The sequence below is a fragment of the Pan troglodytes genome, chromosome 3, assembly GCF_028858775.2.
Source record: "Pan troglodytes isolate AG18354 chromosome 3, NHGRI_mPanTro3-v2.0_pri, whole genome shotgun sequence".
NCBI classification, from domain to species: Eukaryota; Metazoa; Chordata; class Mammalia; order Primates; family Hominidae; genus Pan; species Pan troglodytes.
In genome coordinates, this window is record NC_072401.2 from 165,319,990 (window position 1) to 165,347,914 (window position 27,925).

General features: G+C 37.9%; 1 protein-coding gene across 7 annotated transcripts in view; it reads right to left on the reverse strand.

Moving 5' to 3' along the window:
• MARCHF1 (membrane associated ring-CH-type finger 1) overlaps positions 1-27,925 on the reverse strand; it is an 841,310-nt gene that overhangs the window by 75,096 nt on the left and 738,289 nt on the right. For 4 of the 7 annotated variants that reach the window (XM_054683467.2, XM_054683466.2, XM_054683469.2 and 1 more), the window contains 2 exons: positions 6,502-6,581; positions 5,459-6,226 (listed from right to left, as the gene is read on the reverse strand). In XM_054683467.2, the coding sequence (XP_054539442.1) occupies positions 5,459-6,226; positions 6,502-6,581 (848 nt within the window). The remainder of the gene's footprint in view (positions 1-5,458; positions 6,227-6,501; positions 6,582-27,925) is intronic. The other 3 variants (XM_063809980.1, XM_054683471.2, XM_063809981.1) reach the window with 1 other exon arrangement.

A 27,925-nucleotide genomic window follows, 5' to 3' on the forward strand; every position in this document is an offset into this window, starting at 1 on the left:
GATGGCTACATTTTAAATCCAGTCTTCCCATTCAAGGGCTTAGTCCAACCACAATACCCTATGATCCTGGTGACAGTGACTGACTCAAAGATGGATATGTGACCTAGGGCAGGCTAATTATATGCCTCCCCTGGGATTTCATGTATAAGTGCTTGAAAAGAACATTTCTCTTTTCTGTTAGGCTGCTGCTGCTAAAATGTAAGCCCGAAGCTACCTCTGGCCAGACTATCTCTTCCCTCTTCTGTATATAGGAAGTTTGTCTGCAGTTGGAGGAAATGACTCCTCACAGAGAAGGAGAGAGAGTGAGAGAACCACATTGTTTCTGGAGTTCCTGAAGCCATCTGTATACTTTGTTTTACTGTTTGTGTGGTTAACATACCCCTTTCTTGTTTAAGCTCATTTGAATTGATTTCTGTTGATTTTATCCCATTAGAAAAGTACTTAACAAAACAGGTAGTGGGCTAAAAAGTGGATGTGGTGGAGATGGAAAGTGTAGAGAAGGACTGGAATGGAACACTGGGGTTGAGAAAAAAAGCACAGATCAGAAACCAGTATCTGGAGAAAGAAATGACAGTACTTTGTTGGAGACTGGACACATCCAATATGGAAGGAATAAGATCAAAAATGGAAAATCCAGGAAATTAGTGGACTCACTGATAGAAATGGAAGTAGTTGAAATGAGGAAGTGGATTTGAAGGGAAGCAATAACCAAACCATGACATTTGAGTTCCTGGTAGAGGTGGGACTTTGCCAGTCTATGGTTTTGGTGACATAACCCATGCTATATCGGTCTAACAATGTGAAGTACAGGAATGTAACCTAGTCATGCTTTGTGTCAGCATTCAAGGGAATATGATAAAAAACTATAGACATTTGGCTTTTCAAATACATTCTTTAGATTCTTTTCTCTCCTTTCTCTTCCTATCTAAAGCATGGGAACGATTTGTAGCATAGAATAATGTTTCTCAAAATGTGATTCCTGCATCAGAAGCTTCAGAATCACCTGGGAACATTTTAAAAATACAAGTTAATGAGCCTAACCCCAGAGCAAGGGCATCAGAAACTCTAAGGGTGGGTCCAGGAATCTGCATTTTAACAAGCCCTCCAGTTGTCACTGATGTTCACTAAAGTTTTAGAACTGCTGGTGTAGAGTATTCTTTCCATGTTGGCTCTACAGCAGGTGAGGCAGTCCAACATACAGTGCTATGATTTTGCATCCTAAGAATTATTCCCTTAGAAAAGTACGTTTTCACTAAAGCTATCATTCAAAAACTATGTGTTGAGAATGTGCTATCTGCCAGGCATTGTTCCAGGTACTTTGGATTTTGCAGTGAACAAAGTTGACACAGTTAATCGTAATAATGCCTATATTTTAGCAATTAAAAGTTATGCTATGGAAGTGACTGCCAGGGGACCTGAGTGTTGGTTAGGAGGTTAGGAAGCTGTTCCTAAAGAAATGGCATTTAAACTGAGAAAGAATAGGAAGTCGTCTGGAGAAGATCCAAGGAGGTAAGGTAAAGCCATTCTAGGTCTTGAAAGGGGTAGGTCTGAACACTTTCAGGGAATTGGAAACAGACCAGCATGAAAAGGTCATAGTTAATGATGGGTGGTGGAGCTAGAGAGGCAGATCTGATAGAGCGATCAACAGGGACTTGTAAATATTAAAGATTTTGCACCTTCCAGTGAGGGCGATTTACAGGCCATGAAAAAGTTTCAATCATGGGCTAACATGATCTGATTCATGTTTGTTAGCCTTTTAATTAAATGCAATTCCTTTTTCAAAAAAGCAAATACTTTTCCACTGCACTGTGGAAATAACTGTGAGTATAATAGTATGGTGAGTTAAATTCCCTCTAAGGTATAATAGGCTGGTAGAGATACTTTCTCTGAAAAAGGCTGTGATGAAGGAGGCAAACAGAATAGAGTGTGCATGTGGGGACCAGATGCCAGGAACAGAAAAGGAAGAAGGCTTAGGAGCTTCTTTCTTTTTGTGGTTGTGGCTGAGACTGCTCCTGCTATGCATGTCTGAGAGGGCAAGTTCACAGGCAATTGCTGCTTCTCTCAGGGGTCATTGTTTTGCCTACATAGAAGACCCTGGTTCTCAGGCTGTATCCATTTCTAGAGATCATATATATCTTTTCTTCTACACAAGATCTTTTATAGTGATTTAATTCACTTTCCAGGCATCACTGCTACCTCCTTGAGAATAATTCCGAAATCTCTATGTCCTTCCTGACCTTGAATAGATTTTCAGTGTTTAATATCTTTAGTACCTTGTGCTAATACATTGTGTTAAAAAATGCACACATGCCATTGTTTAGTGTCAGGCTGTGTATAGTTCACTAATTATTGAAAAATTATACACGCCCAACTGTGACTGCTCTTCTGCAGTTCAATAATATGTCTCATATTGTCTGCTGGACAGCTGACCCTGGAATGTCATTGTAACCACAAATAGCTTGCCTGTAATTGAACTCACTATGTCTTTCCTAAATCAACTTGCCTCTGTCTTCTGCCTCTGTTCATTAACATCAACATTTACTGTTGTCCTAAGTTCCAAGATTTGGAGTCATTCTTGATTCCTCTATCTTAGGCTCTCACCAAATCCAAACTCTGAGATTGTCCTCATTCACTTGGTGGAATGCTAATTTGCCATTTGTTCTTCCCTTTCCTTATCCATTATTGACCTAGTACTCTACTCAACCCACAGGATAGTTCCATCTCCTAAATCTAGGTTCCTTTATCAGAGACGCTGGTGACTACACTGTGTATGTAACTTCATTAAGCCTATTTTATTTAGAAAAGGTCTTTCTATATATATATATATATATATATATATATATATATATATATATATATTTTTTTTTTTTTTTTGCCCTGGAACCTTTTTTATTCTTAAAGGAATATTATGTAGAGCCCCACTATGTAAGAGACATAATCATGAAGGTATTCTGGCTGAAAATGGGCTGAGGGAAGCACAATCCCCTTGACCTGCCTCAACTTTAGAGGCAGCCTCTTTGGAACTCAAGAGATCCATTGAGGGAGTTTGAAAACATGGATTTACAGAATAAACAACTATGAATATGTAAGTTTTCTTCAAAATGTCTTATTTTAAAGAATTATTTTTTATCAATGTATGCAAACTTTCCAACCTAGTCATATAAGTTCATGTAAAATTCATAAATGCAAGTGCCAGTGTCCCATCCCTGTTGTGCTAATGGCATTTCCCCCGCCTTGAGTTCTAACGTAAATTCTATTTTTCTCAGCCCCAGTACCTCTTCTTCTTTAGGGGTTTTCTAGATCATCCCAGATCTCAGCAAATCTTTCTTCAAATCCTGCAGTATTCCTTTTCTTACATTCTTCCTGTACTATCTTATATGCTTTTTTTCGAGTATGTGTTCAATCTCTGCCACTTAGATCATAAGCCACTTAAGGGAAAAATCAGGTCTTTTGCTACTTTTTATCCTCAGCATCTAGTATAATATGCTGCCTGTAGCGTTTGCTTAGTTGGTATACTTTGATGGTAATCTCTAGCAGGAAATAATACCTATAGGCTCATCTATCTCACTTTCATTAATAGAAGTCTAAATTAAATATCCTGTCTTTGAAAATGTTTCTCCAGAGTAGGGTTTTTAAGTAAGGAGAACCAGTCACTACGACTTTAATTGCAAGCATTATTTTTCTCTCCAATTACCATTTAGCCTACAACTAGCTTCTTTGACTGTCTTTCATTAGACTTTGTTGGAAGCTAGATTTAGGGAATGACAACAGATGGTTGCAAGCGGGAAATTCTCCATTCAGACTAGAAAGAGTGGTTTAGTCCATCCCCTAACTTTTCAGCAAACATACATATAAATCATAATTCAAAGATTATAAGAAATTTACATTTATAGGTAAATTACATGGTGACAGTTTCTTTGTGAATCCCTTTTAAGTCCTTTAGCATGTTTCACATGGCCCTGAACAGTCGAGCCCTCTCCACTTCTCCATCCTTCTCTCTACCACCCATCCCCCTATTCACCACAACCTAGCTGCAATGGCAAGCTTTACGTTGCTCCCTGAATTGCCAAGCTCCGTCCCTCCTCTTGTTTCCTGCTAGTGGCAGCCTCTGCCTAGATGGTCTTCCCTGCTTCTTTCCTGATCAATTCCTGTCATCCTTTGAGCCTTAGCCTGCTTGTCACTTACTTAGAGAGTTTTTGTCTCATCTCCCACAATAGGTTAAGCTTCCTTGCCATGTGCTTTCATAGTTCTTATCATAATTATAATTATATATCAACTGTAAATCAATTTGTTTTGGGTCTCTGTTCCATATTAAATTATAAGCTGTAAGATGTTAGAAACTATACAAATCTTATTCACTATAATATTTTCAATGTCTAGAATAAAGCTTAATGCATAATAGATGCTTGAATACATAAATGAATGAGGATTTTAGGAATGACTATCCTATAAAACTTTCAGATAAACAAACCATTCTTATATTATTCACATGTAGAGTTTAATTCTTCTCACTGCTGCCCTGAATGGACATGAGCAGCCTTCTCTGGGTCACGTAATTCACATGAACATGCATACATATTTTATGAAGTAACTTCTGCTTTTATAAAAGCAAAGCAAAACATAACAAGTATTGCGCAGTGAAAATCTTCATTTGCTCTCATACAGAATCTAAACAGCTTAAATGATTAGGTATAATATGAAAATGTACAAATATATTTTTTTGTTTGAAATTGTCTCATTTATGCACACTAGCTTGGATATTCCTATAATTCTTTTTACGTAAGGTTATTTTGCAAATATATGCTGTTGAGTTAAAAAGAGCAAGAAAGCTGTCTCATAGCTAAAAAATAGCCACATGTTGAAACCTTTCGGTATATGTTTATCAGTAAAGTTAATGTGGCCCCCTTCCCTACAGGCTCTTGCAACCCCACTGATATGTCCCTGACCTGTTTCCGTGTCCTTTGAGTCTTCAATTACCCTGCTGAGTCAAACAATTGGAGAACAAATTAAAGCCAACTGCAGAGAAGATTATTTTCTGATACAAAAATCTGACCTTAAAGAACTCAAGCCTTGAATATCTTTCTGTCAGGATGGCAGCAGTTCACAAATTTGCATTGAAAAGTCTAACATTTCACACAATCTCACTTTTAATTCCCCCACTATTACTGTCATAACTAGAATGAGTGCAAGACTCAACTGAGTCAGCCCCTTTACCAGGATAAATCATTATTCAGTTTAAAGGAAGGGGATATCTAATTGTACTTGGTAACAGCTTTCAAACCCATGTTTACATCTGCATTATTCTTTTCATACCCACCTTTTCTCCTTTTATATCCAATCAGAAAAAGAACAGTGTAAATAAATGTTAAGTTTTGAGGGTAGGTGTCAAACACGCACCTACTCACTGCAAAAAGAACTATGTATGGATGACATCAAGCCTTTCTCTACAGTGACTGACCTGCATACTTCTAAATTATCAGACCCATCGTCATAGGTGGCAGGAGGCTTCTGAACAGGGTTATTCACCTGGAGCCCTGCATCATTCATGTCCTTGCTGCCTTCTGGAACTCCCAGTATTTCAGTGCTGGAATCTGTTTCTGAAAATGTCTTCTTCATTATTTCATTTTTCCTAAGACTTTGCAAGAGCCGAGGATCTCTGTGGTGATATCTACCTTTGCTCTTCTCATGATTCCTTGAGGATCTCTTAATTTCAGAGGGTCCTTGAGTCAGAGAAGGGTTGCATTCTTGGTGCCTTGTATGTTTTCCTCTGTGGAGATTTAAAGAGCAACTCTCACATTCAATCAGCTCTTGTTGCTCTTTACCTTTGGATCCCAGATCAACGAGCTCAATTCCGTTAGGAGTGGAAGACCCAGCTAAGTTTTCACATGGCTTATTATTATTTCTCCTCCTTCTTCTTGACAGTCTGAATTTAACCTGGGCTCTTCTTTTTGCCTGAATCCAATGACTCTCATCTGTGGAAGATGAATCTGAAGAATCTGTGTAAAGCTCCCTCCACCTGGGGCTTGAGATTTGAAGGTGAAAGTCATTTTTTCTCCCTCTTATTTGTTCTTCTGCAGCATGCTCATATCTCTCAGAGGCTTTTCTCCTCCTCCTAGGTCTTTGTTTTACTGATTTCTTACCAGACTCCTTCCTAGCAGGGCTCAGCACCATGACAGGGGTGCAATACTCAAATGACTCTTCTGACATGTCATGCAAGATGGCAGATCTAGACAGAGCAGCAGGCAAAGGATGGGAAATGGGAATGGAGAGGAAAGCCATGGAAAAACAGAGAGAGAGAATGATGAAAATGACAGCATGGACCAGAAGTAGATAAATAAAGATCAACTGAAGAAAATGAACTAAATGAAAAAAAATAGCCAGTATAAATTTTCTATGGACCATGTAAAGCAGAAGCAAGAGACACACATTCTCAGAACAAAAAACAAGAATACGAATATTGATCCAAAGAATATAGATTAAGATAATTTGTTCAGCACTTACCTGCAGATGTCCTGAGTGGATGGACAGACAGACAACCTTGACTGGCTCCTGGGAGCTGTCCCTGTTGTTGGGCTGCTTGCCTGGAGAAACAAGTTAGATAATTTGGCATCTTGGTTAAGGTAATACATGGTTGATATCTTGCTTTTTTTCCACATATTTAAAAAATTACAACAAACGTGGCTGCTGGTCATGTTGCTTATAATGCAGAACAGAGAATATAGGAAGTTTGAGGTTCGTTTTGCAAAAGTAAAACTTATTTGAGGAACCTGGAACAGCTGAGATGCTGCGCTATTTTGCTGTTACTTCATTTACGAGAGAGGAAGATGATTCCACAAGTTTCTATTCTATTTACTGTAATCATTTGAGTGGAATAGCTCAATTTGCTTTGGAAACAAATGAATAATACTTGAAGATCCTATGATATAAGGACTAAAGCACTATTATGTGACAAGGATAATAATAGTCTGAGAAGTCTAATCAAACAGGCATTAGGTTGCTAGATACTTCCTGAAGCTAACATCAAGGCCCCATGAGATATTTGAAAATACTTTGTAATATTTAAAAGCCTGAATTTATTGCTATTAAAATTTCATTAATGAAACTAATAAAATATATCCCTTGCAACACTATTGGCCTTTCATATCTTTTAACCCTATAACCATACTAAGTCTGAGAATAAGAAAGCCTGAAACATCAGATTATTAGCATAAAGTTGAGTGCATTTCACTAAAGTCCTACCTTTGAAACAGTATTTTCTTCACTCTATTTGACTTTAACCTGTTGTGTTTAATATAGGTTATGATGATAAATAAAAAACTAGAATGTAGGGATAATTTTCTATGTTCCAGGCATTGTGCTGTAGCTTTATGTACTGTCTCTTTAATTATACAATAATCTCACAAGTGGAAAGTAATAATAACTAACAGTTTTGAGTGAATAATATGTGCTTATCACTGTTCTAAGTCATTTCCATATATTCATTAATACAATAAATCTTTGTAGTAAATACTATAATTACATACATGTTACAGTTGAGGAAACTGAAAAATTGGGGCTGCTTCTCACTGATGGGTGGTAACAATGAGATCTGGACCAGGTATCTGGCTCCACTATGGGTGGAGATCTGGGTCCAGATTCAGGCCTGTTTGACTGCATAGATGAAATGCACAATTTCGTCACCAAGAAAATAACAGTGAAGGTAGAAAGATTACCCCAAATTTCGAAGTCATTCTAAAAATTCTCATATTGGAACTATATAATCACGATTCTGAAATCCAGAGAAAGAGGAACAAATTCTAACTCAAGAGATCAGGTCATATTTGAAGAGAAGGTATAGTAGGCTAAATAACGGTCCCCCCAAATATCTCAACATCCTAATCTTTGAATAGTGAATATTTTACCTTTTATGGTAAAAGGGACTTTGCAGATGTGATTAAGTTAACTATCTTGAGTTGAGGAGATTTATGCAAATTATATTGGTAAACCCAATGTAATCATTAGGATCCTTATGAGAGGGAGGCAGTAGAGTTAGTCAGAGAGAGAACATGAAGAATATGAATAGAGGTAAGAAAGGAGGAAGATACTACACTGATGGTTTTCAAGGTGAAAAAAGGGAAACCCTGAGGAAGGTGGCATGGGGAAGCTTAAAAAGGCTAGAAAATGAGTTCTAGAGTTTCCAGAAGGAATTCAGCCCTATTAACATGTTGATTTTAGCCCAGTGGGATCTCTATTTGGCTTCTGACCTCTAGAACTATAAGATGACAAAGCCCCAGGGAAATGCAGATGCAGAGACTACTGGATCCCAGGACGTGATGTATTCTGGTAGTGGCTCTGCTCTCAAAATGGTGCCATGTTGCAGCAGGTTAGGTCCCAGGAGGTGGGGGGATCCCTATGATAGTAGTTATAGGAAATTAATAAGGAGGTAACGATCCAGCTAATCTTAAAAGGCAAATAGGAATTATTTAAAAAGATTAAAAATATTCAAGGTAGAGGAAACCATTTGTTAAGAGACCTAAAGACACCACCAAAAAACTCCTGGAACTGATAAACAGATGCAGTAAATTTGCAGGATACACATCAACATACAAAAATCAATAGTGTTTCCAAACCCCGGTGAAACAAAGTAGATGAGAAAGAAATCAAAAGAGAACTCCCATTTATAATGGTGACCAAAAAAACCCCACTTAGGAATAAATTTAACTAAGAAGGTGAAAGCTCTCTACAATGGAAACTACAAAACAGTAATGAAAGAAATTGAAGAGGAATAAAAAAAAATGAAAAGATTCTGTGCTGATGGAATGGAAGAATTAATATTGTTGAAATGACCATACTGTCCAAAGCAATCTACAGTTTCAGTGCAAACCCTACCAAAATATCAAGCAAATTATTTGAAGAAATAGAAAAAACAATCCCAAAATTCACACAGAACCACAAAAGAGCCCAAATAACAAAAGCAATGTTGAGCAAAAAGAACTAAGCTAGAAGCATCACACTACTTGACTTCAAAATGTACTACAAATTCATAGTAATCAAAAGAGCATGGCATTGTTATAAAAACAGACACATAGACCCATGGAACACAACAGGGAATTCAGAAATTATCCATGTATTTATAGCCAACTGATTTTCAACAAAGGTGCCAAGAACTTACATTGGAAAAAGAACATCTTAATGATGCTTAGTAAACTGGATATCCATATGAAGAAGAATGAAACTAGACTTCTATCTTTCACTATATATAAAAATCAACTCAAAATGAATTAAAGACTTAAATATAGACCCAAAACTAAAAGACTATTAGGAAAAACATGGAGAAATTGCTTCAGGACATTGATCTTTTAGAAAAGTTTTTGTGGGTACGACTTCAAAAGCACAGACAACAAAAAACAAAATAGACAAATGAGACTACATCAAACTAAAAAGCAAAGCTTTCTCCTTGCTTGTGCAAAGGATTGTTTCCTCTGCACAACAAAGAAAACAATCAACGTAGTGAAGAGACAGTCTGTAGCATGGGAGAAAATATTTGCAAACCATACATCCAATGAGGAACTAATATATAGAATATACAAGGAACCCAAACAGCTTAACAGCAGTAATAAGAATAATCTGATTGTAAAATGGGAAAATGATTTGAATAGACATTTCTCAAAATAAGACAGACAAATGGCCAATACATATATGAAAAACTGCTCAATATCACTATAATTAGAGAACTGCAAATCAAAGCCACAGTGAGATATTATCTCACTCTCCTTAGGATGTCTATTATCAAAAATATAGCAAATGGGCATGGCGGTGCATGCCTGTAGTCCGAGCTACTTGGGAGGATGTGCTGGAGGCTTCCTTGAGCCCAGGTGTTTGAAGCTAGCCTGGGCAATATAGTGAGACCCCTGTCTCTTAAAACACACACACACACACACACAAAAGTAACAAAATAAAATTCACCAGAATGTGTGAGGATGAAAAGAAATTGAAACTCATATATACTATTGTTGGAATGTAATTTAGTACAGACATTATGGAAAACAGTAGGGAAATTTCTCTAAAATCTAAAAATATTACTACCATATGATCCAGCAATCCCACTATACTGGGTATTTATTCAAATAAAAGGAAACCAGTTCATCAAAGAGATATGTGAACCCCCATGATTATTGTAGCATTAGTCACAATAGATATAGACTCAATCTAAATGTTCATCAGCAGATGAATGGATACAGAAAATGTGATATATATGCATAATATAATTTTATTTACTCATAAAAACAAACAAAATCATGTCATTTGCAGCAACATAGATGAGCCTGGGAGACAGCAGGTTAAGTAAAATAAGCGCAGAGGTAAGTATTGCATTTCTCACTCATTTGTGGGAATTTAAAAATTGGGCTCATGGGAGTAGAAATTAGAATTGTGGTCATTGGAGACTGGCAAGGATAGGGAAAAGTTAGTTAACAGATACAAAATTACAGCCAAGTAAGAGGAAGACATTTTAGTGGTTTATAACACCATAAAGTGAATATAGCTAACAATAGTTTACTGTATATTTTCAAAAAGCTAGAAGAGATGTTGGATGTTCCCCACAGAAAAATAATAAATGTTTGAGGTGATGGATTGGTAATTACCCAATTTGATCACTACAAATTGTATACAAATATTGAAATATCACTTGGTATCCCTAATAATGTAAATTATTACACATTAAGTAAAAATAAGAATTTTTAAAACCTCACTTCATTCAAGTTTTTTTAAGATCAACTTCCTATTTTCATCTTTTGAACAGATAAATAGCTACTTTTTTAAAACATAAGAATATCTGTTCTCTAAGCAGTATATAATGTTGTTAAATTATACATTCTTTATTCTATGTATGGCCATAGAATCTAATAAAGAACTCTCTATATAGCAGGCACTGAGTAAAGGTCACCTGTGAAGTCTGCTACTTGCCCTCTTTGAAAAAAATTAATGCAGCCCAAGTGTCCTCAAATCACTGATGATGTTATTATGTATGTGAACCACGTGATGATGAGCATCATAATGGATACCTATGGCTATGAAGCTATACAGACAAAGATGTCAAAATAGACATGATCATAATAAAACAAATGTCATAATTCCACAGGTCTGAACAAATGTATGTTTTACAATGGGAAAATGATGGATCACTGAATAGTAACACAGAATATTTAAAACACACAGCTTTCCTTTGGAGAGTTTTTCTGTCCACCATCACAATGAATCAGATAGCATTTATGTCTACAGCCCTTAAGTATTTTGAAGGGAATGGAAAACATTCCTTGTTGCCGAAGAATATTCAAATAGGTCATATGAAATATTCATTTGTACATGTTCCGCTTGCTGGTGGGCTGCCATAGCAGATGCTGTGCCTGAATCCTTGGCCCTCTTCTGAGTTCACCTGAATGCTGACTGCTTCCCATGTCAGTGCCTGTGCCTATCTGTTTCTCTGCCCCAGGTCTTTCATCGTTCCATGTGCTTTTGCTTGGCTGCACACAGGCACAACCTGGAAGTGTGATAAGTTAATACACCCTAGGACAACTCTTGGACTAGAGTCAGTGGATGGATGTTCTAGCCTCTTCACTCTTTAGAGGGGCGGTTCTGAGAAGCTCTGAGGTAACTTCCAGAGTTTCTCAAAGGTCTCAAGCTGGATGCAGGCCTAGTTTCCCCTATCTCAATAGCTTCTTAACATTTCCCTTTTCTCTGTCTTACTTTTCACATGTATTGCTGTCCTTTATGGGATCACTTCCTAGCCAAACTATCTGCACTCTGCTAAAATAGCATCAAAATTAAGACTGGGATTTAGTTAACCAGCTGCCTCTTGTTGTGGAACCCAGTTAAAATAAAATGAATCCTAGCTTGTTTCACTTTCGATTCATTTGCTCAGCAAACAAAAATTAAAGGTTTATTACATGATAGATAATATGATATACTCTGGAAATAAAGAAACAGATGGCAGCCCAAAGGGGCTTCTTGTTTAGTGGAGAGATTTAAATGAAGTGGCAATTTTAATACAGTCTGGTATATCCTGATAGTGCCCAATAGTGGGGTTCTGATGAAGAAAGCACATCTAACATAGAGTAGAACAGGGGTTTAATGTCAGCTTCCCAGAGAAGGAGACGCCTGTCCAACACAAGGTGAGTGTGACTCAAGTGGGGGATGGCAGCCCAGGCAAGGACAAGGATGTGTCAAAACACAGAGTAGAGAGAAGACGTCTTGGTATGGGATCTACAGAAAGTTTTGTAATGACTGGGAGAAAGATGTTGAGCGAGGTGAGAAGTGGTACATAGTCAAGATGAAAAAGTAGATGGAGGTTTTGAATGTTACACTGACGTGTTGGATTGCATCTTGAAAAGAATGAAAAGTTATTGCAAGTATTCAGCAGGAAATAGAACTTATTAAATCTGGGTACTAGAAAGCTCATTTTGGCAGCTGAGAATTGGAAGGTTCAGGGTTGTCTGAAAGCAAAGAGCAGAGTTAGGATTCCATATATCCAGGATGCAGTGAGGATGGAGAAAAGGGATGGCTTGAGCAATCAAATCCCAACAGGTTGTTTTATTTTAAAATATGGTAAAAATAATTTGAAAGATCAACTGAAAAAGTGACACAGGGGAAAAGATTCAGGAAAATTATTTAATAAAACTCAGTAGGATCCAGAAATGAGGATACTTTTACCAGACATCTAAATGTAGTATAATTCTAGAAATTAACAGAATATGCACGTGGCACAGGGAAAGACACATCATTACAATAGAACTGAGAGGCTAGGAATCTATCTGTCTATATGTATCTTTCTGCTTCTCGGTACAGACAAATTTGCATTTCTGGTTAGTGGGAAAAGGTAGGTTATTAAAAAAATGGTGTTGACTGGTCATTTGGAAGAATGTAAACCTGAGTCTACTGGTTACAGTAAAGTTTAGGCAAATGCAAGATTTAAATATAGCAAAAAAAAAGACCCATCAAAGTATGAGAAAAATATAATTTATGTTTAATTAATGTTTATAATAGGTGGAAAAAATCCTTTTCTTATGATGATGTAAAACAAAATGTAATATAGGAAAACAGATAAATATGATGATCTAAAAAATAAAAACTTCTAATATATAAAAAGGAAACACATACACCCATATACCAAAACCATCCTGGACAAAACCAGAATTCATAAATAATGCCTCATTTTATTGCATATATGATAGTCAAATAGCTAATTTCTCTAGTATTTGGAGATCTTTCACGGATCAAGAAGGAAAAGTTGGTCAGTTTTACAGAAAAATGAGCAAAACAGGTAGGTAGTTCACAGAAAGGGAATTATACATGGCCAAAAGCCCTGTGTAAAAAGATGATCAATCTCAATAAGCAGATAAATGTAAATTCAATTAACAATGGTATCCATATTAACTTATCAGATCAGCACATTTTAAAGAGATTGATAATACCCAGTGTAGCCGAGGTGGGGAAGCCATGCATTGCTATATATTGTTGAAGTAACTATAAATTGGTACAACTTATTTGGAGAGAAATCTGATGAACTCTATTAAAATAAAAAAATGTATACCATTAAAGTTGGAAATTCTACTCATGGGAATTAATTTTGCTGAAACATTTTTATAATTGTCCAAAGATATATTTACAAGATTGTTCATTACAGCATTATCTGTAATAGCAAGAAGTTGGAAACAACCCAAGTGTTAATTCATTATTTACAATGAAATACATAAGCCATAAAAAGAATGAGGTACACCATACACACACACACACACACACACATACAGAGAGAGAGAGAGACACACACACACACACACACACACACATTTATAGAATATATTTTTAGGAGAAAAATAAAGTTTCAAAATTGTATACAGTGTCATCTTGTTAGGGTAAATAGTGCTTTATTGCTATCTGTTTGTGTATGCACAGAAAAAAATCTGGAAAAGTACACATCTAGCCATTAGCAGTGATTATACCTGTGAGTTGGGATCATTGGAAACCTTTATTTCTCAGGTTGTATATTTTGTAATGTTTAAAATCTCTAATAATGAGAAAAGTAATTCTTTGGTCACGTTGATGATGTCATAAATGACAACTACTAACATCAAGAATCAAGATTTGTGTTTTGTTCTCCACTATTTAAGTGATAAACTCTTTGCTTATTTAAAGTCAGAGCTCCACTTCCCCTTTCAATTAAATATAGTCAATAACATCCACATAAAAGGATTGTGAGGATAATAACATGAAATCATTGATCTGATAACTGTTTTGTAGAGTGTCTAAGAGTTGTAATAGGACACTAATCTTGAAATACTATAATTCTTTTTACTAATTCTCAGTATGTCATTTTTTCTCCCCACACATGAACTCAATGGTATTCTCCTGTTCAGAAGGAAGACACATAACAGTCTTAGACCAGTAACTCTCAACCCTGTCTAAAAATAAGAATTGCTGGGAAGTTTTTAAAAAATACTTTTGCCCAGGTTGATGATTCTAGAATCTGTGAGGAATGGACCTGTAGCACAGCACCTGGATGTTAGTATCCTTAAAAGCTGCTCCAGCGACTGTAATGCCCATCCAGAGTTAGAAACCACTGGTTTAGGTTAAAGGAGATCCTATCCTACTTAGAATTTTGTATTAGATTTTTTTCTGAGATTTCAGTGGGAGAATATTTGTGAAAGCTTGATTTTTTTTAAACAAAGAAAACTGTGTTTTCTAAATTCCCAATTTTTGCTTTATATATCTATAAGAGATCTTGGAGTTCTGGGCATAATTTTACTACAATCTATAGAGAAAGGAGACAGAAGGTACGACTGAAGAAAAATTTGCAGCATACAGGAACACTGGGTCTCTGCTTACTACTACTTGCTGCTGAAGAGCAGGACAGGAGGAGAAAAACAAAGAGTGAAATTCTACTGCCTTTACTCTCCATTTATCCACCCTGGGTTGAATGTGGTTTGGGCAGAGGGTGTGCGGGTAGAGAAGGGTATGAGGAAGACTCACCAGGATATTTCTGGGGGAAAACCAAGAGCACGACTCTTGTTTTTCCCTTCCTGGGAGGACTATGTGCCTTTCAGGCCAGCTTCTCAGCCAGCATGGGCAGTGCCTAATGTGGCATCGGTGTCTTAGGGTAGGAGTGACTGAGGCAGATGGACCTGAGATAGTTCCCTCCCACCCCCAGCCTGATGTGGGGTTAGAAAATCTAGACATCTTCTTCTGCCTTTCTGGGTTGTGTAAAAGGCGGCTGAGATTGCTTACCCAAGGAAGTAACCAGGGGTCACCAGAGTTAAAGTTAATGTGACTTTATAACAGAAAGCCACAGAAAACACTACCCAGCAGAGACACTTGGCATTGTCAGTGACAGATGAAATGGGTTGGAAGGCCAGGGCCTGGCTTGACAGTGACAAGAGAGCTGGCCCCCTGATCCACCAGCCAGGAGCACTGTAGCAACAGGTCTGGGAAAAACCTGGAGGGCAGAACTCTAAACAGAAGTCCCTGCTCCAGTATATCAGGAAATGGAAGGGGAATGGGAAGAAACCCTAAAAAACTGAATGTGATTAGCTTCTAAACTGGTAGAAACAGATCTTTTGAAAAAAAAAAAAATCAAACATTTCATTTCCCACATCTACAGTAATAGGAGCTCAATAAGAAAAGACTGAGATCACTTTGAGAAAATCACATGCTTTCCTTCCTTATGTTGTGCAAAATTTACCACACTACCCACTGAGGGTCATCTAAGATTCCTAAGTAACTCTACGTAGCAAACATCTGCACCGTGGGCTGATTAAAATATTTAGTTGTAGGAGAAAGTTATCTTGATGCCGAGTTTATAATTTTAAAGGAAGACTCAGGCCAGACAGCTAAACGTGGAAGAGGGTGGCATGGCAAGTTGCCTAATGCTCCTTTTGGCACACCAGAATTTGGAAGGAACTGAACATCTTCTCAGAAAGGGAAAGCCAAGTAAGTCTTCCTTTGACAATTCACAACATTAGGGGAGTGGCTTAGAGCAAGGCTAGGCCCTTTCAGCAGGTCAAATAGCAAAGATGCAACTAGTAATGCAGAATCTACCCTGTCTTAAGAGGCCCTAGAAAGCCAGCAAGTGGTGCTACACTGGTATGCAGAGGACAAGCTCAGCCAGGAGACATTTCCTATTGAAACGTACAGTTGGAAAGAGAGTTGGAATAATGACTGTCATCAGGGAGGGCAAGGCAAGAAATCTGGTTTGAAGTACTAGCCCATGTCACCTCCCATTTTTCAACAGAAATTGCCATGCATTCCTAGTAATATAGACAAGATCCAAGAGAAGTTTTGTTGGCAGTGCAGACTGAAGCACTAGGATCAGGAGATGATAAGGCTAGTTCTGAGAGCAAGGACCATCTCCCTGGGTAATGAGTAGGGACCATTATGCAAAGGAGGTGAGGATCCATTATAGTACTCAGGCTTCCTAGTAAAATGTAGGCATTCTGGCAGCTACAGAAACAGATTCAGGCAGTTGTCTCTGGTACACTGGGTCACGACTTCTCAGTCCACTTCTCATATCAGCTGTAGCACTGGTGAACAGTTCTTTATAAGTGCCAACTAATGTTATGGTGAAAATGTCCTACATTGTACGAGTGCCACTTACCTTCTACTTTTTATTCCTGATTCTATGAGAATCCACGTTTCTTGCACAAGCCTAAATGGGACGGCGTTAACACCTCTAGGGACAACTCTCAATAATGGGGTCTGAGAGTTTGTGGATAAGAGATCCATCTCATTGACTTTCAGGTGGAAAATTCTAAGAGATACTTTGGATATTTCTCAGGCGTCCCTTTGGAATCAGCTAACTTCATTAGTTACAATGGAAGTAACTAATTACTAAACTCCTTACTAATTTCATTACTGTCTTCAAAATGTACCCTTAAATTAACTTTTTTCTGCATTCTTGTCTCATTTTCCCTACCCATTCATTTATAATCCCAGGGTGACTTCCTAAATCCCCTACCTGCACCAACATCCTTGTCACAAGCAGTGCTTTGAGGAGAACCCAAACTGGAGAGAGAGGCAGTTGATACTAGAAATAGTGCCAGAAAGCAGATCCACAAGACAGAATTTAGGAGCTAGATCACTGATGATCAGGCATACCAGGCATACCTTTGCTGTTGGTGAATGGGATGGTGATAATACCTCGTGAACCGTAACATCACAATTACTGGGTTGGATGAGGTGCAAGTGGGTGGGGAAGCATGCAGTATCCCAAGAATATGTATAGGAAGGGCCAATGGTAATTGTAAGGCTATGCAGTTGTTAACTGTTCCAAGGCTTTGGTTAACTGCCTTGGAAACATCTGTGAAAGACAATGGCAAGTTCAGCTGAGCCAACTATCAACCAAGAATGCTCCGTGAAACCCTGTGCACAAGTGTAGCCCCAAGTGCAGAGGTGTTATTCCCAGGCAATCCTCAACCAAGAAAGAACAGGCGTTGGAGGATAAATGCGCCAACACCCATTCCTTCAAGCGGTCAATTCTTGGAGAGCTTCTTTACATTTCTTAGAAGATTCTGCTCAGTCAAGCCCTGTTGCCACATCAGTGACTGCTGTACTATACCTTTTATTGACTTCTCCTCCTTTACTGTCTCACTGCCTTTTCTCTCTCACTCCTGCTGCCTAGAAAACACGTCCCAAATAAACTACTTGTAAAAGTTCTTGTCCCAGGTTCTGCTTGTGAGCACATAAACTCAGACTAATCCTCAGACCACTAGAGGATTAGGGAGAGATGAGGTCCTCAGCATAAGCTGCACATTTGGAATATAAATTGGTTGACTGTTGCCATCACTCCTAATGGCCTGGACTATCTCCTGTGCTCTTGTAGCTTTATATATTCCCCATTACCTGAGTGTCCTAGTTGTAGGTCTAGTGTCCAACCTCAGTCTCACTGCAAACAGATCAAGTTCCAGAACTTGGCCTTTCTTTCAATTCAATGCAGTTAATTGTTGAGAAATAGGAAAATATTATTCTCACAGTTCTCATTGCCTTCAACTTTTCTTCTTTTTTATCTGTACTCAAGATCTCAGAGCTTTGAGATTTATCCTCTGAAGTTACAACCCCAGTCATTTCCTTTCCTTTATCAAAAGGCTTCAGTGGTTTCTCGTTATCTAACAAATTAAATACAGAAGACCAGTTTGGGATTTTAGAGTCCTATATTCTGGATCCCATCTACTTTTCTGGTACTAACTTCAGCAATTCTTTTTAATTCCAGGATTCCAGCAAATCCTAGCTCATTTTATATTCCCAAACATACCCATTCTTTTATTTTTATGCCTTTACTCTATAGAGAAAACAGAGCATACTCTTGGAATTTCCCTCAAGGTCCAGTGCTGGTTCCTAGCTTTATGTACACCCATTTTTCTTTAACTGCATGGGCCCTTTTCAACTTCTACTATGGTGTTAATCTTGCTCTAGCATTTATTTTATCACCTGTATTACTGTCTAACCATTTCCAAATTGCCACAATGTTTTATAGTTAATCTTATTTTGTGCTTCACTACCACTTTGAGAAAAAAAGGCCACAGTCATACTGAGTTTTGAAATCTTCCTAGTGTCTTGTGTGTAGTAGGTAGCTAATAAAGAGTTGTGCGGTTGAATGGAGTGTGGTAATAGTAGAATTGAGTTGAACTGAACTTGGTAATAGTTGAACCAAGTTGAACTGACCTGGGTAAATCCTATGCTGATTGCAGTAGAGATAGAGATGACAATCGCATCACAGCGAACAAAAAAGAAAGGGCTCCATTCTCCTCTGTGGAAGTGGCAATTCTACACTGTAACAAAATGAATGAACTCAGTCCAAAGTTTTATGTAAGTCATGAGGCTCTTTCTTTGGACTTCAGAGTCAAAAACCATATCAAACGGAAGTTGTATCTTCTGCTTTCTTTGTAAAGTATGAATTTCTATTTAGGAAATACCATAATTTTATTATGTGGAGAAGAGTATGTCCTTTAACAATTTTGAAGCTGGAAGAGTCTGTTTAAAAAGCAAACACTGTAATTGAGGATAAAATGAATTAATGTCTTTTAAACACATGGCCCTATTCAGCAGCAATGTATTGTTTTAATTTGCTAGTTGGTACATTAGGAGAGCTTGGTAATTTGTTCATCCCTTTAATAGGTGTAAGATTGAAATGGGGCTGGGAAGGGAAAAATAACAATTGGCTAGATGAGCAGAATAATATGTTCTTTGAAATGAAGCATTATTTGTAATGGATGTTTATTTCAGATGATTACATTGTACAGTGCATTCAAATGGGAAAAACAAACAGGAGGCCAGCTGCACTAATTTTATCAAAGTTATTTATATCAGCAGTATAATTAAAGGCAGTAATTTCAAATTAGGTTTTCTGAAAATCCATTTATAGACAACACAAGGCAACTTGTCTTAGTGGCATCTAGGCCATGATTGTGCTCTAGGGGCAATGTTAACTATTGCCAATTGGCCTTGGCATTTTGAAAATTAATTACGGTTTCAAAAGATTCTAAAGTGCTTGCTTCCTGGTGCCCTGACCAGTTTAGATCCAATCCACTAGGAGAACCCAATATATAATTTATGAGTGTGACAAAGAATAATCATGCATAATCATTTACAAATGGTTTCTCTTATTTAGTAATACATTAATTATACTCTGTAAAGAATGATTTTAGAACTTCAGATGGGAAATACTGCTGCAGAAGCTTCTTTTTTTAAAGCCCCATTAATCTCTGTGATAGTTCATGAGTAACAGGTTTGAGAATTAGGTATTGAATGAAATATTAAAACTAGTTCTAGGGGACCGGGCACTGTGGTTCATGCCTGTAATACCAGTATTTTGGGAGGCCGAGGCGGGTGGATCATGAGGTCAGGAAATCGAGACCATCCTGGCCAACATGGTGAAACCCCATCTCTACTAAAATACAAAAAATTAGCCTGGCATGGTGGTGTGCGCCTGTAGTCTCAGCTACTTGGGAGGCTGAGGCAGGGGAATTGCTTGAACCTGGGAGGTGGAGGTTGCAGTGAGCGAGATCATGCCACTGCACTTCATCTTGGTGACAGAATGTGACTCCATCTCAAACAAACCCAAACCAAACCAAACCTAGTTCTAGGGAACAGAAATAGGCCAAAAATGATCTGAAAGAGTCTTTTTGGTTGTAAAAATATATTTAATGTCTAATAAAGATAAATTTTTAGAATGTACTTATGAAATCTCAGGACTAGATGGAAGTTTATAAAGATGACCTGGTCTAACCCTCATCTGATACTATTATCCCATTTATAATTATACTATTATCTCATTTATAATATTTCCAATCGTGGTCATTTGGCCTCTGCTTGAGGCCAATGACAGGAAATTCACTATCATCTGAGAACATCTCTTGCATTTTTAGAGTGCTCCTAGTATTTTACTGAAGTCAGTATTTTATCATCCTAGTATTTTATTGAAGTCAGTTTCTTTGTGGTTTCTTCCATTGCTCCTAGTTTGATCTCCAAAGCCACACAGAATCTGCTTAATGTCTAAACCTTTCTTCGATAGCATAGCCCTTTACTGCTTATTAATTCTCATATATACCCTATTCTTGCACCCCACACTTGACCCTCTTTCTGCCTTATATTAGTTTAGGGTATACATTTGGAGCAGTGAGTAAGTAATTTTATCAGAAACAAAGCATGTGGGTGACAAATTGGTAAAGAAAGATTTTAGAAAATGTTGGGCCTTCGAGGTCAGGTTAAGTATCATTCAATCTTATTTGATATGTAATCAGTGAAGGGTTCTGACTTGGAGATAAAGATGATGACAAGTGTTCTTTAAAAAGAGTAGTCTATAGGAAAAAAAACCCTAAAAATTTAATTTATAATAACACTAAAACCATAAAATACAATCTAACTCAGCAGTGGGAGAATAGAGTGTCTAGAAATAGATCCACACAATTATGGTCAATTAATTTACTACAAAGCTGCAAGATAACTCAATGAGGAAAGGAATATGTTTTTTTTTAAGATGGTGCTAGAATAAACACATAGCCACATGCAAGAAAATGAATCTCAACCCTTACCTTACCAGACGTTAAAAATTTACTTGAAATGATTCATAGAACTAAACACAAAAGCTAAAACTAAAAAACTCCTAGAAGAAAACACAGGAAAAATCTTTGTGATCTTGGAGTAGAAAAGATTTTCTAGATGAGGCACTAATAGCACAAATGATAAAATAAACTGTTGATAAATTAGACAATATAAAAATAAAAAATTGTTGTTTGAAAGATACTATGAAGGAGAAAATGCAAAGTGCACATTAAATAAAAACGTACTCAAAATATAGAAATAACTCTTACATACTTGTAATTCAATAATAAACAGACAACCTAATAAAAATGCTCTAAAGATTTGAGTAGCCATTTAAAAATATATGTAATCCATCACAGAAACAGAACCAACGACAAAAACCACATGATTACCTCAATAGATGCAGAAAAGGCCTTCTGTAAAATTCAACATGCTAAAATCTCTCAATAAACTAGGCATTGATGGAACGTATCTCAAAATAATAAGAGCTATTTATGACAAACCCACAGCCAGTATCATACTGAATGGGCAAAAGCTGGAAGCATTCTCTTTGAAAACTGGCACAAGACAAGGATGCCCTTTCTCACCACTCCTATTCAACATAGTATTAGAAGCTCTGGCCATGGCCATCAGGAAAGAGGAAGAAATAAAGGGTATTCAAACAGGAAGAGAGGAAGTCAAATTGTCTTTGTTTGGAGATGATATGATTTTATATTTAGAAAACCCTATTATCTCAGCCCAAAATCTCCTTAAGTGGATAAGCAACTTCAGCAAAGTCTTAGGATACAAAATCTATGTGCAAAAATCACAAGCATTCCTATACATCAATAACAGACAAACAGAGAGAGCCAAATCATGAGTGAACTCCCATTCACAATTGCTACGAAGAGAAAAAAATACCTAGGAATACAACTTACAAGGGATGTGAAGGACCTCTTCAAGGAGAACTACAAACCACTGCTCAAGGAAATCAGAGAGGACACAAACAAATGGAAAAACATTCCATGCTCATGGGTAGGAAGAATCAATATTGTGAAATGGCCATACTGCCCAAAGTAATTTATAGATTCAATGCTATCCCCATCAAAATACCAATGACTTTCTTCACAGAATTAGAAAAAAACTACTTTAAATTTCATATGGAACCAAAAAAGAACCCATATAGACAACCCCAAGACAATCCTAAGCAAAAGAACAAAGCTGGAGGCATCACGCTACCTGATTTCAAACTATACTACAAGGCTACAGTAACCAAAACAGCATGGTACTGGTACTAAAACAGAGATATAGACCAATGGAACAGAACAGAGGCCTCAGAAATAACGCCACACATCTACAACCATCTGATCTTTGACAAACCTGACAAAAACAAGCAATGGGGAAAGGATTCCCTATGTAATAAATGGTGTTGGGAAAACTGGCTAGCTGTATGCCGAAAGCTGAAACCGGATCCCTTTTTTACACCTTATACAAAAATTAACTCAAGATGGATTAAAGACTTAAATGTAAGACCTAAAACCATAAAAACCCTAGAAGAAAACCGAGGCAATACCATTCAGGACACAGGTATGGGCAAAGACTTCATGACTGAAACAGCAAAAGCAATGGTAACAAAAGCGAAAATTGACAAATGGGATCTAATTAAACTAAAAGAGCCTCTGCACAGCAAAAGAAACTATCATCAGAGTGAACAGACAACCTACAGAATGAGAGAAATGTTTTGCAATCTATCCATCTGACAAAGGGCTAATATCCAGAATCTAAGGGGGCTAGGGGAGGGATAACATTGGGTGAAATACCTAATGTAGGTGACAGATTGATGAGTGCAGGAAACCACCATGGCACGTGTATAGCTATGTAACAAAACTGCACGTTCCGCACATGCATCCCAGAACTTAAAATATAATTTAAAAATGGATTTCTAATGAGTATATAAAAAGTGCCTCAAGTCATTAATCATCAATGAAAGGCAAATTACAGCCACAATGACATACCAGTATATAACCATTAGAAGAGCTACAATAAAAACATGGCAATATCAAGTACTGGCAAGGAAGCAGAGCAACTGAAAGTTTTGTACACTGTTGGAGGAAATAATTTCCAGTTTCATATAAAGCTAAATACACCTACCATATAACCTAATCATTCTTTTATATACTTACCTAAGAAAAATTATGTCACATGTCTACCCACACCATGATTCATACATGAATGTTTATAGATGGCAGTTTATTTACAATAGGCCCAAACTGTAAATAACCAAGATCTTCAACAGGTAAATTGATAAAACAAAATGTGGTATATTCACACAATAAAATACTACTCAGCAATAAAAAGAAAAAACTATTGAGATATGCAAAAACATAGAAGAATCTCAAAATAATTATGCTGAGTGAAAGAAGCCAGTTACAAGAGTATACAAGCATCATTCTATTTATGAAATTCGAACAATCTAGAGTGATATGAAGCAGATTAGCGGTTGCTGAGGGCAGAGGTGGAAAGAGAGATGGATAGATTTCACAGGGTTCCAGAGAATTTTTGGGGAGTTGATAGAAATGTTCTATGTCTTGATTGCAGCAGAGTTTTAATCAAAACTCATTGGCTTGAACAATTTAAAGGGAAATGGTCTATTGTCCTATCCATTCTACTTAAAATACTTTAAATTTCTCCTAAATAAATTTGATAAGAATAAAGTTTAATTTGGCTATAGTGTGCAAAATGGATTGTCGTGAGAAAAAACAGACTGGAAGCTATAGAAGCAAAGCATATTTCTATGTTCAAGGTGAGATATTATTAATGTCTGTTGTAGAGTATGATAAAGGAAATGTTAAAAATTAGAAGAACAAAAGAAAAAGGGAAAGAAGAGAGAAATGAAGAGAAAGATGAATACAAAAAAGGACAAAATTGGTAGTGCAGAAAAAGTTGGAAAGAAAAAAGCTGAGAGAATGCCAGAAGAAATGCAAGGAAAAAGGAAAAGAAAGAAGGAAGATGAAAGAATAGAAAAGAGAGAAGGAAAGGGAGAAAAAAGAGAAATGATATTTTTGTCCATACATGTTGTATGTTGTGGAGAGGAATGTAAGTGTCTGTGGTTTTGAAACATTATGCACTACAGGAGTGATTCCCAGTTTCATAGAATATCAAATTATTTAACTTAGCTACTTTGCTAAGTTGGTTTTCAAAGCTGGACTTTCTGAGACATGAAGCATATTAGGTATATCTTAAACTAGAATAAAATATATTTATGAAGATTTAAATATGTAACAGAAAATAAGTTGCAGAACATTTTTTTTTTTTTTGAGATGGAGTCTCTCTCTGTCTTCTAGACTGGAGTGCAGTGGTGTGATCTCAGCTCACTGCAACCTCTGCCTCACAGGTTCAAGCGATTCTCTTGCCTCAGCCTCCTGAGTAGCTGGGATTACAGGCGCCTGCTGCCACACTCAGCTAACGTCTTTATTTTTAGTAGAGATAGGCTTTCACCATGTTGGCCAGGCTGGTCTTGAATTCCTGACTTCAGGTGATCTTTCACCCTCGGCCTCCCAAAGTGCTGGCATTACAGGTATGAGCCACGGCGCCAGGCCAAGACATTCTTATGTGGCAAGATTGTCTATTGGTTTGAGTATTTCAGGAACAGTGCCAAAAAATAGTCAGATAATTTAGAAAACCTATCTGTATACCTCTTCTGCATTTTGCCTAAGAATAAGTTTCAGGGAATATACAACTTACGTAAATATAAACAATACACAGATACAAACAATACAAGATAAAGTTTAATTAACAATATATTTAAGAAACTCCTAGAAGAAAAACATAGGGAAAAACTGTATGACATTGGATTTGGCAACGATTTCTTACATATGATACCAAAAGCATGGGCAGCAAAGGTAAAGAGATAAATCAGCCTACATCAAAATTTTCAAAAACTGCACATCAAAGGGCACAACAGGATGAAAAGCCAACCTACATACAGAGAAAATATTTACAAATCATGTTAATTATTGCAAATGGCCAAAGGATTGTATAGACATTTCTTCAGAGAAGATACACCAACGGCCAAAAAACACATGAAAAGATGTTGAACATCACTAATAATGAGGGAAATGCAAATCAAAACCACAATGAGATATCTCACACCCATTAAGATGGCTACTATAAAGAAAACAGAAAATAACAAGTCTTGGTGGGGTGGAGAAATTGGAACCCTTGTGCACTGTTGGTGGGAATGTATGGTGCAGTTACTCTGGAAAATATAGGTAGAATTACTCTATGATATGGTTTGAATATTTGTCCACTCCAAATCTCATGTTGAAATGTAGGGGGAGGAGCCAAGAAGGCCGAATAGGAACAGCTCCGGTCTACAGCTCCCAGCCTGAGCGACGCAGAAGACGGTGATTTCTGCATTGCCATCTGAGGTACCAGGTTCATCTCACTAGGGAGTACCAGACAGTGGGTGCAGGTCAGTGGGTGCGCGCACCATGCGCGAGCCGAAGCAGGGCGAGGCATTGCCTCACTCGGGAAGCACAAGGGGTCAGGGAGCTCCCTTTCCTAATCAAAGAAAGGGGTGATGGACGGCACCTGGAAAATCGGGTCACTCCCACCCGAATACTGCGCTTTTCCGATGGGCTTAAAAAACGGGGCACCACGAGATTATATCCCGCACCTGGCTCGGAGGGTCCTATGCCCACGGAGTCTCGCTGATTGCTAGCACAGCAGTCTGAGATCAAACTGCAAGGCGGCAGCGAGGCTGGGGGAGGGGCGCCCACCATTGCCCAGGCTTGCTTAGGTAAACAAAGCAGCCGGGAAGCTCCAACTGGGTGGAGCCCACCACAGCTCAAGGAGGCCTGCCTGCCTCTGTAGGCTCAACCTCTGGAGGCAGGTCACAGACAAACAAAAAGACAGCAGTAACCTCTGCAGACTTAAATGTCCCTGTCTGACAGCTTTGAAGAGAGCAGTGGTTCTCCCAGTATGCAGCTGGAGATTTCAGAACGGGCAGACTGCCTCCTCAAGTGGGTCCCTGACCCCTGACCCCTGAGCAGCCTAACTGGGAGGCGCCCCCCAGCAGGGGCACACTGACACCTCACACTGCAGGGTACTCCAACAGACCTGCAGCTGAGGGTCCTGTCTGTTAGAAGGAAAACTAACAAACAGAAAGGACATCCACACCAAAAACCCATCTGTACATCACCATCATCAAAGACCAAAGTAGATAAAACCACAAAGATGGGGAAAAAACAGAACAGAAAAACTGGAAACTTTAAAAAGCAGAGTGCCTCTCCTCCTCCAAAGGAACGCAGCTCCTCACCAGCAACGGAACAAAGCTGGACGGAGAATGACTTTGACGAGCTGAGAGAAGAAGGCTTCAGACGATCAAATTACTCTGAGCTATGGGAGGACATTCAAACCAAAGGCAAAGAAGTTGAAAACTTTGAAAAAAATTTAGAAGAATGTATAACTAGAATAACCAATACAGAGAAGTGCTTAAAGGAGCTGATGGAGCTGAAAACCAAGGCTTGAGAACTACGTGAAGAATGCAGAAGCCTCAGGAGGCGATGCGATCAACTGGAAGAAAACGTATCAGCAATGGAAGATGAATGAAATGAAGCGAGAAGGGAAGTTTAGAGAAAAAAGAATAAAAAGAAATGAGCAAAGCCTCCAAGAAATATGGGACTATGTGAAAAGACCAAATCTATGTCTCATTGGTATACCTGAAAGTGATGGGGAGAATGGAACCAAGTTGGAAAACACTCTGCAGGATATTATCCAGGAGAACTTCCCCAATCTAGCAAGGCAGGCCAACATTCAGATTCAGGAAATACAGAGAACACCACAAAGATACTCCTTGAGAAGAGCAACTCCAAGACACATAATTGTCAGATTCACCAAAGTTGAAATGAAGGAAAAAATGTTAAGGGCAGCCAGAGAGAAAGGTCGGGTTACCCTCAAAGGGAAGCCCATCAGACTAACAGCGGATTTCTGGGCAGAAACCCTACAAGCCAGAAGAGAGTGGGGGCCAATATTCAACATTCTTAAAGAAAAGAATTTTCAACCCAGAATTTCATATCCAGCCAAACTAAGCTTCATAAGTGAAGGAGAAATAAAATCCTTTACAGACAAGCAAATGCTGAGAGATTTTGTCACCACCAGGCCTGCCCTAAAAGAGCTCCTGAAGGAAGCACTAAACATGGAAAGGAACAACTGGTACCAGCCGCTGCAAAATCATGCCAAAATGTAAAGACCATCGAGACTAGGAAGAAACTGCATCAACTAACGAGCAAAATAACCAGCTAACATCATCATGACAGGATCAAATTCACACATAACACTATTAACTTTAAATGTTAATGGACTAAATGCTCCAATTAAAAGACACAGACTGGCAAATTGGATAAAGAGTCAAGACCCATCAGTATGCTGTATTCAGGAAACCCATCTCATGTGCAGAGACACACATAGGCTCAAAATAAAAGGATGGAGGAAGATCTACCAAGCAAATGGAAAACAAAAAAAGGCAGGGGTTGCAATCCTAGTCTCTGATAAAACAGACTTTAAACCAACAAAGATCAAAAGAGACAAAGAAGGCCATTACATAATGGTAAAGGGATCAATTCAACAACAAGAGCTAACTATCCTAAATATATATGCACCCAATACAGGAGCACCCAGATTCATAAAGCAAGTCCTGAGTGACCTACAAAGAGACTTAGACTCCCACACATTAATAATGGGAGACTTTAACACCCCACTGTCAACATTAGACAGGTCAACGAGACAGAAAGTTAACAAGGATACCCAGGAATTGAACTCAGCTCTGCACCAAGCGGACCTAATAGACATCTACAGAACTCTCCACCCCAAATCAACA